General features: G+C 46.8%; 2 protein-coding genes across 2 annotated transcripts in view; one reads left to right on the top strand and one right to left on the bottom strand.

Annotated features, from left to right (window-relative positions):
- Positions 1-14,550, top strand: part of MED12L (mediator complex subunit 12L) — a gene marked incomplete at both ends in the record, with an annotated part of 100,875 nt that overhangs the window by 69,677 nt on the left and 16,648 nt on the right. The window contains 10 exons of the mRNA XM_082288277.1: positions 3,563-3,710; positions 4,287-4,405; positions 4,492-4,635; positions 5,184-5,347; positions 5,775-5,906; positions 8,858-9,085; positions 10,352-10,493; positions 11,360-11,480; positions 11,935-12,036; positions 13,430-13,543. Of these exons, the coding sequence (XP_082144403.1) occupies positions 3,563-3,710; positions 4,287-4,405; positions 4,492-4,635; positions 5,184-5,347; positions 5,775-5,906; positions 8,858-9,085; positions 10,352-10,493; positions 11,360-11,480; positions 11,935-12,036; positions 13,430-13,543 (1,414 nt within the window). The remainder of the gene's footprint in view (positions 1-3,562; positions 3,711-4,286; positions 4,406-4,491; positions 4,636-5,183; positions 5,348-5,774; positions 5,907-8,857; positions 9,086-10,351; positions 10,494-11,359; positions 11,481-11,934; positions 12,037-13,429; positions 13,544-14,550) is intronic.
- On the bottom strand, positions 1,049-2,062 carry P2RY12 (purinergic receptor P2Y12; the record flags this gene model as incomplete). The annotated part of the gene is made up of 1 exon (XM_082288160.1): positions 1,049-2,062. One exon carries the CDS (start codon positions 2,060-2,062, stop codon positions 1,049-1,051), a length of 1,014 nt encoding a protein of 337 aa, XP_082144286.1.

Here is a 14,550-nt window from a genome sequence, read left to right as displayed (position 1 = left end):
AATGGCTTTGGCAGAATGAGCTCTCGTGTGACAGTGACCCATGCTGCTCAACTGGAGCTGTTTGCAAGTGCTGATAAATGAACCACAATTTATTCCAATAGCCCACAATCTATTTCATGTGCAATTGTTGTGATACCTCAAAATGTCATGTACTTGAAGATACTTCCGTGTTTTTTTTTCAAGTTTTCCAAATGCAAAAGGGGAAGTGGTTGAGTATTTTGTATAGTGAAAAAAGCTGCCCTTAATCATCAGTAAAGAAGTTACCATGAGCCTATCTTTCCCCAAGATCTCAGTATGATGTAAATCGAGTCTTCGTATGTTTTCTAATATAATATATTGTTCTCTGTGAAAGCATACAGATTTGTTTATTTATGTAGTAAGGGGAAGGAGTTGGGGGTTTAATTCATATCAAGATAAGCCTGATTATGAAATAATTTCCTCTGACGTACAACTATTAATTACTGGTCAATGGATTAGGAACTGCAAGCATAGAATGAGATAAGCCGAGTGTTATTCTGTTACCAAAAATTTGCACAAATGGCTGCTCTACATCTGTCCTGGGTTTCTGTTTGTCTGCCCGTTGCATACAAGGTGACAACTCCCTGTATTGAAAAATCACATCTCCTGTGGATTTATCTGCACTTCTCAGATCCTGTGTTTTCATGGACTTCACTCTCCCCAAGTTTAGCTGTTTCTGCAAAATCTTTACAGTTCACGATATCATCTGTAGCATTTCATGATTCTGTTTTAAGTTTTCCTCACAGTTCCACCTTTAAGTTCAGACTTCTTCCCAGCAGTTCTGACAGGCATGGTTGGGGTCAGGGGAGCTCCTGTTTTGGCAAGGATGGAGGTTGGGGGCAGGGGGACTCCTGTTATTTAAGCTTTCTAGTTTTGCAGCCAGTGGTGGTGGTTCCAGGGTGCTCATGCTTCATCTGCAGGACTGTTTCTAAAGAAGCTGGTGAAGTTCTAGATACGCTTCGTGGATTTGTGCTCCTTCCACTCTCAATAAACGTGTGTGGCCAGGAAGGGGCGTGTGGAGTCCTGAGTTCTAGAGCGGCGTCTCGTCTGTGTCATCCCCCTCGTTCTGCTCCTTTGTCCGTGCCCCGAGCCCTGCCATGTGCTTGCACAGCATGTCTAGCAAGGATTTCCTAAATGATTTGCAAAGGAAAAAGTATATGAATGGGTCCAGGCAGGCATTGAGGGACGTCAGCCACAGTGTGGTCTCCTTCAGGTAGAACAGGGTGTTCTGAGCAGAGCAGTCAAACACATCTCTCGTTTGGCTCAAGGTGTAGGGGATTCTGGTAAAGTGGAATGGCACAAAACAAATAAAGAACACAGCAATGATTATGAAAACCTTGAGATTGACAGTCTTCTTGGATGCCTTCCCTGTGCATCGTGTCCTTTTATAGGATTTGTACAGTTCCTTGCTGATGAGGATGTAACATACCACTATGACTGCTAAGTTAACCCAGAAGATGAACTGGCAAATGTAGTTTACAATTTCATGCCAGACTAAGCCAAACTCTGATTTCAGGAGAGCACACTTCCTTACGTTCTTGGCTGTTTTCTTCTTATTAGTTAAGATCATGTTGGGTAACGAGAGAGCAAACATTGATACCCAGATTGCTGTGGACAGGATCTTGGCAGCTAAAAGACTCCGTGGAGTTGATGTTCTGAATGGTGACGTGGCTTTCTGATAGCGATCAATAGTTATCAGACCAAGAAACAAGATGCTGATGTACATGGTGAAGTAAAACACAACCTGGGTGACCTGGCACACAAACCCTCGCAAGACCCAGGACACCAGCTTTGCATCACTGAGGATCTTAAATGGAAAAGTCAAGATCATGAGGAGGTCAGAAATTACAGTGTTCTTGAGGAAGATGATGAAGTTGGATTTACTGGATATTTTAAAGAAGACCCACATTGCCAGGCCATTCATGGTGATCCCCACCAGGAACAGAAACGTGTAGAGTAAAGGGAAGATGACTTGGCTGATCCTGCTGTCACTGGTGCAGTTGCTGTCATTCCTGGAGGAGCTGAATTGGGTTGTGGCTTTCATTTGCACTGTGGTATTCCCTCTCCCTGGAGAAACAAACAGAAAACCAAAAGAAATTGTGAGTTTTATCTTTTATGAGGCTTCAGCCTTTTCAGTCAGCTTTGAATCGTTGTGTTGTGAACAAATGCACTCAGCGGGTGGGGCCCCGGCTGGGCCAGGGCAACTCTCAGGTGTGTAGTGATGTGGTTGTTTATGTGACTGTATCTCTGTCTGGGCTCTGCCTGTGTAAAACAGGCACTCGGGGGAGCTGATGTGCTCTCAGCTGATGCCCACATCCCTGGCAAAGATTTATTTCTTCCTGTAAGGTAGAAAAAATTGGCATTTGCTTTGAAGAATGAAACAGGTTCATCTGCCAAGTCCAATCCTATTGGAACAAGCCCTCCCTGAGCAGGGACACATTCTCCCCCCAAAAGCCAAGGGAAGGCTACCGGGACAAGTGGAGGAACGTGGGTGTTCCCTGCGGTGGAAGCTGGGGTCAGTGAGGGGGGGTCCTTGGCAGTCCCTCCAGCTCTTCACCATGGGAGTGGGCAGGAGTGTTCCTGTGGAATCCCTCGGAGCAGGGAGAGGCGGGAGGAGCAGCTGAGCATCCCAGCCCTGAGGCTGAGACCTTCCTGTGGTTGTGAACTGGTTTCTTAGCCAGTGACAGCTGCAGATTCCAGGTGATGCACTATGAGCTTCTGCTTCTGTTTTCTGCAGAAAAGAGAGAGAAATGAAATTTTAAGAAATAATTAGTGTTTTGCTTCCTGCCTTTCACTGACTCTCAGAGGCACTATTTGTAAAGGGAACGGGGATTTGTCAGATGGTGCAACTTTTCTGCGCGTAGAGCTGCATTCCCGTCGGCCCCTTTGGCCTTGTGATTCCTTAGTGTTATTCCTATACACAGACCTGTTTCTTAAAACTTTTAAAGCACTTGAAAGAAGTAGTGATTGGTTACTTTGGAGAAGGTTATTACTGAAGGAAATATTTTTACCTTGTGTGATTTTGTAGAGCAGTGCTTCAAGTTTTTAAGCTACATACAGTATGTCAACATTGTATGATATATACATTTAACTGAAAGACTAAGTATAAACAGTTGCAATGAAATAAACTACACATATTTCAATTTCTTTGGGATGTGCAAGACAGAACTTTAGGAGTTGGGCTGCATCTTTTTTTTCAAAGATTTGTATGTAGTGTCACAGAGTTTCTAAACATCTGTCTTCTATTTACTGATCTGCTGCAGAATATTGATCCAGGGAGCAGTTTGGAGGGGCATCCATTTGCATCCTCTGACTCTGTCCTTGTAAATACACACGGAATTCATAATAGCAGATTGCATTTTCCCAACTGTGCTTTTACACCACTCTTCAGTGATTCCCTTTGGCACTGTTTCCTCCCTGGTGACAGCCATGGGAGACGTTTTTGTGTTGGAGTCAGTTGTTTGCCGCACTCTGGGCTGCTCAGGTTTCCGTAGGTGATGATAGGGACAGGCAAAGAGACTTCACTTTTATCTGCCCTTTTCAGGATGAATCCTCAAGCCATGAGTGTAACCAGCGCATGATTCTCCTTTATGGTGTGGGTAAGGAGCGTGATGAAGCAAAGCATCAGCTGAAGAAGATTACCAAGGACATCCTCAAAATCCTGAACAAGAAGAGCACTACAGAAATGGGTGGTAAATGCTCTAACACTGCTGTTGGGTCACTGGTAGTGAAGCTCACAGGAGCTGTGAGGTGCTCAGTATATTGTCTGGAGCCGTGCACATCATCCCATAATTTGGTTTTCCAGCGCTTGGCAGTCACTGGGAGAGGGGCTGAGCTGAGCCCTGCAGCACAGGCAGGGGCTGCTGTCCTGCCCCACGGGGCCGTGGGATGACCAGCGGCCACCACTGCCAGAAACCCCAGTTTTCCCTTGTAGCAACTGGCTACAAACACTTGTGTTGGGCTAAGGCCTGGAATGTGAGTGATGCATGTCCCTGGCCTCCTGTAGCACTGAGTGACTACTTGCAGCTTTTCTGGGGTGTCACCTCTTCGCACTGGGATAACCTCGCAGTAGCTCTGACAGTGCTCCATGCTCTGGTGTATCTGTCCCAATTATAATGGAAAATTGGGGCAAGTAGGGTTTGTGTAGTCATGAGTAAAACTTACTAAGATTTTTATTGTCTTCTAAGTCAGTAACAATCTAAACCTGCTAGGGCTCCATTAAATATAAAATTACTGATAATTTTATATAACCTTTTATATCTGTTCAGTTGAGGATGAAGGACAGAAGGCCAGGAAGAACAAACCAGAGGCGTTTCCAACCCTGGAGACCGTGTTCACAAAACTGCAGCAGTTGTCCTATTTCGATCAACATCAGGTGACATCTCAGGTACTGTGGCAAATGGTGACCTTCAGAGTGCTGCTGTACCTGAGGAGCCCTCAGTCACATCTGACTTTTGATGTTCCTTTTCCCAGATCTCCAGCAATGTCCTCGAGCAGATCACTAGCTTTGCCTCAGGAACATCATACCACCTGCCCTTGGCTCACCACATCCAGCTCATCTTCGATCTCATGGAGCCAGCACTGAACATCAATGGACTTATAGACTTTGCAGTACAGGTGAGCAGAGTTCATTTTGGGGAGTTATGTCAGGACAAAGCTGCAGTACATTTTCTACGAAGCCAGAAAAACCCCAAGATCTGGACTGCAAATTACTCAGATTTGATGCCATGTGCTTGTATCTGTTTCAGTTTCCTGTCCTCTGAAACAGAATGCTGGGCACTTCCCCATTCTCTTGTACTGTGGTAGTTGTGGAGAATCAATACATGCATTTTATTTTTAAATCTTTCAAAATTAATAAAATTCTAGATTATTTTAACACAAAGGATTTTAGGATGGGCTTTGCTGTTTTGGACTGAACCATCGAATCACTCAGTAATACATCTGATTGCCTGAAATACCGTGGATTTCTGAGTAGTTCTGAGGGATGGTTTTTCTACTTTAACCATTTATTTTGCTCCCACTGCTCCTTGTTCTCTAGTGAATAGTGAATTGCGTTTTTGTTTGCCACACAGTTTATCCTTAATGTTTTTTTTTTTTTTCTTGCTCCTGTTTCAGGTGCCTAACTTGGGCGTTACTTTCAGTTTGTTCTTTGTGTGTATTCTCAGCTGCTGAACGAGCTGAGCGTGGTGGAGGCCGAGCTGCTGCTCAAGTCGTCCAGCCTGGCTGGGAGCTACACCACGGGGCTGTGCGTCTGCATCGTGGCTGTGCTGCGGCGGTACCACGCCTGCCTCATCCTCAGCTCCGAGCAGACCGCGCAAGTCTTCGAAGGGTTGGTGGCGCCTGAACCTTTCCAAAGAGTGTTTTGGTATCTCTTAAGCAGAAAAAGCATTTAGGTTCAGGCAGCGGGAGCAGGTGTCTCAGTGCTGGTGGGGGGCTGTAGGTGAGCTCAGGGGAGAGGGGAGGATGATTCGCCTCCGCAGGCTGCACCCCACTGCCGGGGCTGGTGGGACCCCCACCCTTTGTAGCCTTGGCTCAGGAAGGGTTGTGCATCTTGATTTCCTGCCCGCTGGCCCCACTCTGCCCTGGGCTCCCTGAGGGCCTCTGCCACAGATGACACCAAATGTCACATGAAGCCTGTCAGCCTGATGAGGGTCGGTCATGTTCCCCAGCTGACAGAGGGGTTTATATGATCTATGGCAGTATGGGACACGTTTCTCAGGTGCATTGGAACAAACTCAGGATGGTTTTGTTTGCAGGTTGTGTGGGGTGGTGAAGCACGTTGTGAATCCTTCTGAGTGTTCCTCTCCAGAACGGTGCATTTTAGCTTACCTTTACGACCTGTATGTGTCCTGCAGCCACCTGAGAAGCAAGTTTGGAGACCTGTTCAGGTGGGTGGTGAAGGGATTGCTCTCACCTCTGTGCACAGACTGATGCGGGCTACTGGGGTTTCCCTTTACTTTGCATCCCGTGGAAATCGCCGTGGCCTTTGCAGCCTTCGCTTCGCTGATGCAGTTCCCCTGTCCGTGCCAGAGCAGCGTGCGGGGCCGGGCGGTGCCGTCGCAGCCTCGGGCGGGGCGGGGCAGGGCAGTCCCCGGAGGATGCGCGGTCCCCGGCGGGTGTTCGGTCCCCGGCGGGTGTGCGGTCCCCGGAGGATGTGCGGTCCCCGGCGGGTGTGCGGTCCCCGGCGGGTGTGCGGTCCCCGGAGGATGTGCGGTCCCCGGCGGGTGTGCAGTCCCTGGAGGATGTGCGGTCCCCGGAGGATGTGCGGTCCCCGGCGGGTGTGCGGTCCCTGGAGGATGTGCGGTCCCCGGAGGATGTGCGGTCCCCGGCGGGTGTGCGGTCCCCGGAGGAGGTGCGGTCCCCGGTCTGTGCTGCGGGGAGCAGGGGCTGAGCCCTCTCCCGTCTGGGTCAGCTCAGGGGCTGCTCTGCCCGCAGTGCGGGACGCTCTCGGTGCAGCCGCGGCATCGGATCCCCCTCACCCCGCTGCCTTCGCGGGTCGGGGGTGCCTGATTCGGTTCCTGGGGCACCTCGGCTGCAGTACAGGCATTGCTGGATGGAAAACCTGCAAAATCTCAGCTGTCACAGCTGTAGTGCTCTGTGAAGGTTTCGTTTGATGCGGGGAGAGGCACAAACGTGTTTTGAGTTTGTGAAGTTTTATGCTTGAATGTTCAGTTCCTTGATTTTTAAATTTAAAAAGAATTAGGTTCCCATATGCTGTATTTTTGGCTTTTACTTTGTAAAGGGGGAGTGGAAACCTTTCAGATGCAAATCCACATCTTATGAGAATCCCAAACTGCCTCAGTTGCTGTTTCCCCTCCTGGTTTGTGTTCCTAGTTTGGGTATGCATAGTTCAGATTTGTGGTTTCATTTCATAGGGAGCAGGAAAGGATTTCTCAGTAATAATCTTAATATTTTAATAGGCTTACAGACTCCTGGGAGTGGTAGCATTTAATCAGAAACACTAGGAAAAAGAAATAGGAAATACAGAACTACACAAGTGTCTGAGCTCTATGTTAATTTTTTCTGCTTACAACCTAAAGTTCAGTAACACAATAAAAATTAACAGTTTTATTAACACTAATCTACAATAACAAGTCAAAATAGTCTAGTAATAATACAAGGTATTAAATAATTTATTAAGGATATGACACAGAGAACTTGTTTGGAAGCACCTTTTTTTTATCAAATGGAGTTAGAAATTCCTGAAAACTGTTAATAAAATTTATGTATACATTTTGAAACAGCTGTATTTAAGGTAATAACATTGCATTCATGTTGGTCTCCTTGCTACATTTGAAACACCCAACCCCATTGCATGTTCACAGTAACATTTTCAACTCCTTTCTAGCCTGCTGTAAGCCCAGCTGTTTCTCTCAGTCAATTTGAAGCAACGATAAGTTAAAATTTACAAATGTTCACACTTAGAGACTCACCTTCTGTGGTTTGCTGTGCTCTGGTCTCCTCTCAAGTGTCTTCTAAATGTGTGTCACTGAGGGAGGGGTGTGTGGTTTTGTTTGCCTGGAACAGTTACTTATCTTCCCTAAACTTCCTCTTTTTAAATCATTCTTTCACTTTTTAAAAAATTCTATCTCCTGACCACTCCTTCAGCATTGCTTCTGGTGCAAGTGCTGTCTCAGAGGCTGCTTTGCCGTGCTCAGTGTTGTTTTGGGTTTGGCTTTCCTTTCTGTGACCGTGGCTGTGGGTAAACGCTGGGGTGCTGGGGATGTTCCTGTGCCCAGGTGCCCATTCACTGCCTGGTGGTTTTGGTGAGGGGTGTTTGTGTTCCACTCACGGGATTTATGTCTTTGCTGTTGCACTGGCTGTCAGAGCAGAGGGTTCACATCAGGCACTGTCCTTCTTGTAATTATTTACCCTGCTAATGGCCTCATCCTCCTGTCCTGGGGTGTCAGCATGTGGAGCAGCTGTTGAGGGCTGGCAGTGATGAGGGGCCCAGGGCTGCAGGACAGGGTCACACGGTGTTGCCCTCTGAGCCCTTGGCCAGGCACACCTGGTGCTCCTCTCTCAGGTCCCAGCTGCCTTCCAGGATGCCCAGTGCTTCCTCTCTCTTTTCATCCTGGGGCCAGTGGACTTCTAAAAAATCCCAAAATTTTCACTTATTTTAAGTTAACTTCAATTAATTGATTCTTTTCAGGGATGAGGAGGTCTTCCCAGTTGGGCTAATTAGTCAGATTTGTCCCTGTGATGTAAAACCCCATGCTGGAAACAAATGCTCCTTCGAATATTTTGGGTATGAAATTTGCATTCCTCACAAACACCTATTTTTCTCCCTGAAGAAAAACACTTCATATGCAGGTGTTCCTGGCCTGGGGCAGTTCTTGCCCTTTTGTCTAATGATTAATGTGAAAATATGAGCTTTAAGTATCTTTTCTCTGTTTACTGATTTCCAGACCCTGTCTGTTAAGTCACCTTATTATCAAATGTAGCTTTTAATTTGGATAAATTTTCTCATTTCTCCTCAATGAATTCCCCCTGCCTCACTGCAGCTCGCTGGGTCATGGTGCAGTGTTGGGAAGCGAGGTTACGTGCCCCGTAGGGACACCTGATGCCCCAGGAAGATGCTGGGGAGGAGGATGTTGGGCCTTACCCAGCTGCTCAGAATTTCAGTCCTAGAAATGTCCAAGAAGCGATTTGAAAATTCAAGACTTTGTTTGCAGGAAAACTTGAGTGAAGTAGATGCGTCAGCCTTATTATCTGGTAGATGCTGCTTATCCAAAAGAGTTTGAAAATGTGTATGAAGTGCTAACCCAACCAGGATTTTCTCATCCCAGCAGCTTTCCTGCAAAGTGCATTTGTCGGCAGCTCTGTTTTTGCTCCTCAGTAGTGCCTGTTCCAAGGTGAAGCAGACGATCTACAGCAACATTCAGCCTTCAAACTCCAACCTGCTGTGGGACCCGGAGTTCATGCTGGATTTCCTTGAGAACCCCTCAGCTCACAGCATCAACTACTTGATGCTGGGCAGGATCCTGAGTGACAACGCAGCCAACCGCTACAGCTTTGTCTGCAACGCCCTGATGAGCGTGTGCATGGGCCACCAGGACCCGGGCAGGTGAGGCGGGGCTGGGGCAGGACCAGGGCAGCTTTACTGCTCTGCAGAGATTTCCTTTCACCTTTTCGGTTTGTGTCTTTTTTTTGCAATTGTTTTAATTTTCTTCCCTGTTGCTGAAAATGTATTGAGTAAAGTACTTGGAGCTACTTTGTTAAATGGGTCAGTGTAGTTCAGCAGAAGGGAGGAAGCAGCAGCAGGCACTCGCTGCCAGGCAGTCAGGAGCAGTTTGGTATCAGCAGTTGTGCTGTTTCAGACTGAACAGCTCAGGACAGACTTTGCTTGTTAGAAGTCTGGAAATGAGGGAAGGCTCTGCATGAGGTCATTGCCTCCTGGTACAATTGGTGGTTTTTAATTAAATGTGTAGTTTATAAGTTACGGATTTTATCTCCATAGATTTTTGAAAAATCTGTTTTTTCAAAGTATTAAGAGATTTATCAGGGGAATGGCTTCAAACTGACAGAGACTAGGTTTACACTGGATATGAGGAAGACATTCTTCCGTGTGAGGGTGGGCAGGCCCTGGCACAGGGTGCCCAGAGAAGCTGTGGCTGCCCCTGGATCCCTGGCAGTGTCCAAGGCCAGGCTGGATGGGGCTTGGAGCAACCTGGGATAGTGGAAGGTATCCCTGCCTGTGGCAGAGGGTGGAATGGGATGATCTTTAAAGTTCCTTCCAACCCAAGCCAGTCTGGGATTCTCTGGCGTGGGGAGCATCTTTGGCATGGCAGAGCAGCTGAGAGGAAGCAGTTTTGTAAGAGCACAAAAGGGAACATCTAAATGCAGCCACACGAGTTTCACTCTGGAACAGAGAGAAAATAACTTGCACTGGGGTGAGTCAACTCTGCCATTTCTTAAGCTGTTACATAACCCTGAATCATGCCCCAAATCCTATGTTACGCCGTATGGGATCTCTGAAGTGAAATTCATTAATGCCAGTTGATTTTGTGGCTTGTCTCCCTCCTGATGGCAGTGCTGGCTGGGCAGAGGGAAGGGTCGTGCAGTGACCTGCCACAGTAACACTGAGCTGAGGAGAAGTGCCTCACACACCTCTGTCCCTGACGCTGCTGCTAGGAGAGGTTTTCCCAGGTGCTCGTTGTTGACCACGGAGTAGCCGTGGGGTGTGAACAGTGGCCTAAGCACTTGGGGACATAAACGCCCACCTCGAGTAAGGAAACTTGAGCTCTGCTGCCAAGCACTGCTCTGCTTTGACCTAAATATTTATTGCTTACAAAATCTCTGGGTTCTGTAAGAGTGTGGCTCTCCTTCCCAGGATCAATGACATCGGGAACCTGTGTGCAGAGCTGACAGCGAGCTGCACCGTGCTCAGCTCGGAGTGGCTGGGGGTCGTGAAAGCTCTGTGCTGCTCTTCAAACCATGTCTGGGGCTTCAATGATCTGCTCTGCAGTGTGGATGTAAGTTCAGTATCTTCTGAATACCTGTGACACCTACTTACCCCAGGTTTTTTTAGAGAGGTAGTTGGGCTTCCATTCTACACAAAATGTGGAGCACAAATCCAGTCTTGTGTCCAGTTGAACTTTCAAGTCTTTTAATGAGATTCCTGATAGATTTTTATTTGTTTTTACATCTTCAGGGTTAATGAAAAATTTGAGCAGTGTTTAGAGTTTTCTCTTTGCAAGTTTTTTCCTGTCTCTCTGATGGGATGATGCAGAGTACCAGCGTCACTCTTCAACAGGAGCAGGCAAAGCCGAGTGCTTTTCCTAAGATGCTGATGGATGTGTAAATAACTGTCTCTGTTTTAAGGACCATGTTTTGGTGTTGGTTCCTCAGTTGTAAAAGGGGCGCTACACTTGGGTTTTTCTTACTCACCTGGTGTTGTTCCCATAGCCCTGTTTCAGTCAGCAGGATTATGGTGACTGGTCTGATCCGATACCCCGTTCCGTGTATTTACCCTCAGTTTGATGGCATTTGCCTTTAGGAGCCGTTTGAAGCTGTGTCCGTGGGGACATTCCTGTCCTGAAGCTGAGGAAGGAGCCTTGGTGTTGCCTGGTTTTATTGAGTGATAAAATTTTCTGAAGCTTTTATAATGTTTATGTTTTTTACTCCAGAATTTTGGTATTCGAAATTGGTATTTGTTGAAATTCAGTTAAGAGCTGTCAGTATTTGCCATAAAATGTTTGGGAAATGCATTAAAAGGTACAAAAGGAGCAAGTGCTTATGTGTAAATGTTTTACTGTTTATTCTCTGAATGAATTCCTCAGTACTTGTGGCAGGGGTGCGTGCAGTGCTGTGCGAGGCCGTGCAGTGTTTGTCCTTCCAGGTGAGTGACCTGTCGTTCCACGACTCCCTGGCCACGTTCGTTGCCATCCTGATTGCCCGGCAGTGCTTCTCCCTGGAGGATGTTGTCCAGCACGTCGCACTGCCCTCCCTCCTGGCAGCTGGTAAGAAAACACCAAGAGAGAAACCTAAAACAAAGGACTTGAGACTTCCTAAGAAGTCTCCAGGGAGGGGGCGGGCAGGGGCTGTGCCTGGCGGTGCTGGTGCCCTGCAGCGTGGGGGTCCCTGCGGCCCCCGAGGAGCGCTGCCAGGCTGGGGCAGCCTCTGGGCAGTGGGGCAGAGCTGCTGCCAGTGCTGCCAGTGCAGCGTGCCCGTCCTGCTGTGTGCAGCCTCCCCTGCTGCTCTCAGCTCCTGGCTGCTCCATGCTCTTGCTTATCAAAAATCTTGCTGTTCTCTTCTTGTTTTTTAATGACTCAGGGCCATAAGGGCTAATTCCTGTTGCTGAAATCATTGTGTTTCCATTTAAAATGGGGCTGTGAGGAAGAACATGTCCAGGCCTGACACTGGGACTTGGGAGGTCCTGGGCAGATCCTTATGTCCATGTCCCATCTTCCACAGCCTGTGGGGACCCGGATGCCGAGCCTGGGGCAAGGATGACCTGCCGGCTGCTCCTGCACCTCTTCAGGACACCCCAGGTGTGCCTCTTTCCCCAGGAAACAGGTGAGTTGTCTGCTGCCTGACCCTTCCATTGCAGAAAGTGAACCTATAATTGGTTTTTGATGGCTGCAGATTTCATGGGTGAAGATATCGATAGTGCAAGTTCAAAATTGCAGATGTTCCACTGCTGAGGAGCTGATACCAATGATTCTTAATTGTCTGGGAAATGGTTCGGATGCAGGAGTTTGCTGAAACATTCATTCTCAACACCTGGCAGAGTTGAGAATGGCAGTGGCAGAGGCACTAATGGGGCTGTTTGGGAGCCCTACATGGAAATGGAGAGTAAATGTGATTTCAAGTAGAGTATAATAAAGCATCCAACAGAAGAAATTAGAAAATTAGTTCTCAGGATATTTGAAGGTAGTTCTTTTTTCTTTTAAATGTAACTATTTAAGAGGTCTGATCTGTGTGTGTTTGCCACAGACCAAACGAGGAAGAAAAATGGCAGGGAAAAAGCACCTGACAATTAAAATGAAACAATTCTGGTGATAAGCTGTGTTATATATATATCTGTAACATTTATATATATATATATATATATGTGTGTAACTTAAAAGTATTTCAGCAAATTTGAAAACAAGATGAAAAAGAAGTAGAAAGAAAAAAAGAGTCAGCTCTTAAGTGGTGTCAAATTCTTCCGTGTAAAAGTAAGAGTAATTTAGTTTTTGACCATAAATGAATGAGCTTTTGTTGCTTATTTAAGCAAAACAGGCAAGAGCCATGAGGAATACTGACTGAGAACAGACAGACGTGCTTTCCCTAGAAATAAAAGTGGATTTGAATGGATAGGAGAAATCATGACTGACCTCTAGGAAGTAGCACACATCAAACACAATGTGATCATGTTACAGACCCTTCTTATCTCTGGCTCAGTTAACCACCTCAAGAGGTGATGGATTCATCCTTCCTCCTGCCCTCCTTCCCACTTCCAGTCTGTGCATCTTCTCCTACAAGTTAGACAGAGCACTCACTGGCTTCTGCAGGCTGCAGAGCTAGGTGCAACTGTGCAACACTCATTTACAGCACTTAATTTTGCCTCATTTGTCTCGCAGATGAGGTAAGGGAAGTAATTTCCTAAATCTGTGACATCAAAACCACCATAGGCTTCAGTGTCTCGTTGTGGTTAAGTTCACTGTTCACATGGACACAGTGAACCAACAGGCTCCTTTTCTATTTCACTGCCCACAGCTTGTTTTGCTATTAACCCATCATAACCACATATCCCAATTGACTTGATCACTTACCTGTTGGGCTGCAGTTTCAATTTCAGAAGGTTCAGTTCTTTCTTCAGTTCTTGAGCTTCTGTAGCTGTTCTAACTGAGGAGGATTTCGTACAAAGGAAATGTTAGTTGGTAAATAACACCCATTTTTACAAGATTTCCTTTTCTTTCCATAGAGAAATTATTTCCTGGAATTCGTTCTTCTTGTGATCGTCACCTCTTGGCTGCTGCTCACAACAGCATTGAAGTGGGAGCTGTGTTTGCAGTCCTGAAAGCAATTCTGATGCTTGGTAAGGGTGTGCAGAGTCCTGTGTGATGTGTTTGTGCCAGTGTTCATGTGGGAAACGGCTCATGCTAGTTCACTTCTGGGGGAATGCTCCTGGGAAGGAAAACCCTGAGAACAGGGGAAGAATGTGGCTGCTGTCCCTGCTCCTGCAGCATGTGGGGAGTGCAGACTCCAGGTCAGAGGCAGATCTTTCCCTGGTGAGTCAGCCCCAGTGGAGAGGCTTTAAACAGATGTGACTATTTCGGATGTTGACCCTGACCTCCACCCCGGAGTCCCAGTACATATAAACTCAGGAAAGTCCCCTCTCAAATATAAGAAATTGGGTCTCAGGTAAGTTTTCCCACGTTTTTCTATGTTTTGCCACAAATCCTGGGTGCCTGCCATTGTGGAAGTTATAAAAGCATCACTCTGAGCAGCTCTCCACAAATGGTGAGTGTTGTTTTCCAAACAAGTAACTGCCTTTGCTTTGGCACAAGTTCACCTTGTTGGCGCCCTCCATTAGCAATTCAAAATTTTTAGTTGCTTTGCTGAAGAAAAGCATCAGATAAATGGTGGCTTTTGCAGTTCTGTGCTGAGGAAGCAGCTCCAGTTTTATCAGAGTATTCTGGGATGTGCCACTCTCTTCATTGTATTATCTCCCTGCCAGGTTCTTTCCTCTCATCCTTCCTGGATAAAGGTGTGGGCTCATAGTAAGACTGAGGGGCAACTCAGTGGCTGAGGGGCCACTGGTCAAACTTATCTCTTGAACAGAATGTTAACAAATCAAAATGAGAGATAGGACTTGGAAAAAGTGCATCTGAGAAGGGTGATTAACTCAACTATTCCTTATTTGCCAAAGCAATTCCTTTCACTCACCTTTTCCAGCTGAGCAGGTGGTGGCTTTAGTTGTGTTTGATTTGTGTAAACCTTTTCCTGCTTCTGAAATACCCATTAAAAAGATGCTTTGCAACATGAAGCTGGAGGACAGTACTTTGGTGATGGCCAGAGTCAGTCAGTGCTGCCCTTTTGGAC

Source organism: Coloeus monedula, assembly GCF_965178545.1.
Source record: "Coloeus monedula genome assembly, chromosome: 10".
In the NCBI taxonomy this organism is placed as follows: domain Eukaryota; kingdom Metazoa; phylum Chordata; class Aves; order Passeriformes; family Corvidae; genus Coloeus; species Coloeus monedula.
Note: the sequence above shows the minus strand (reverse complement) of the source record. Positions and strands in the feature narration are given on the sequence as shown.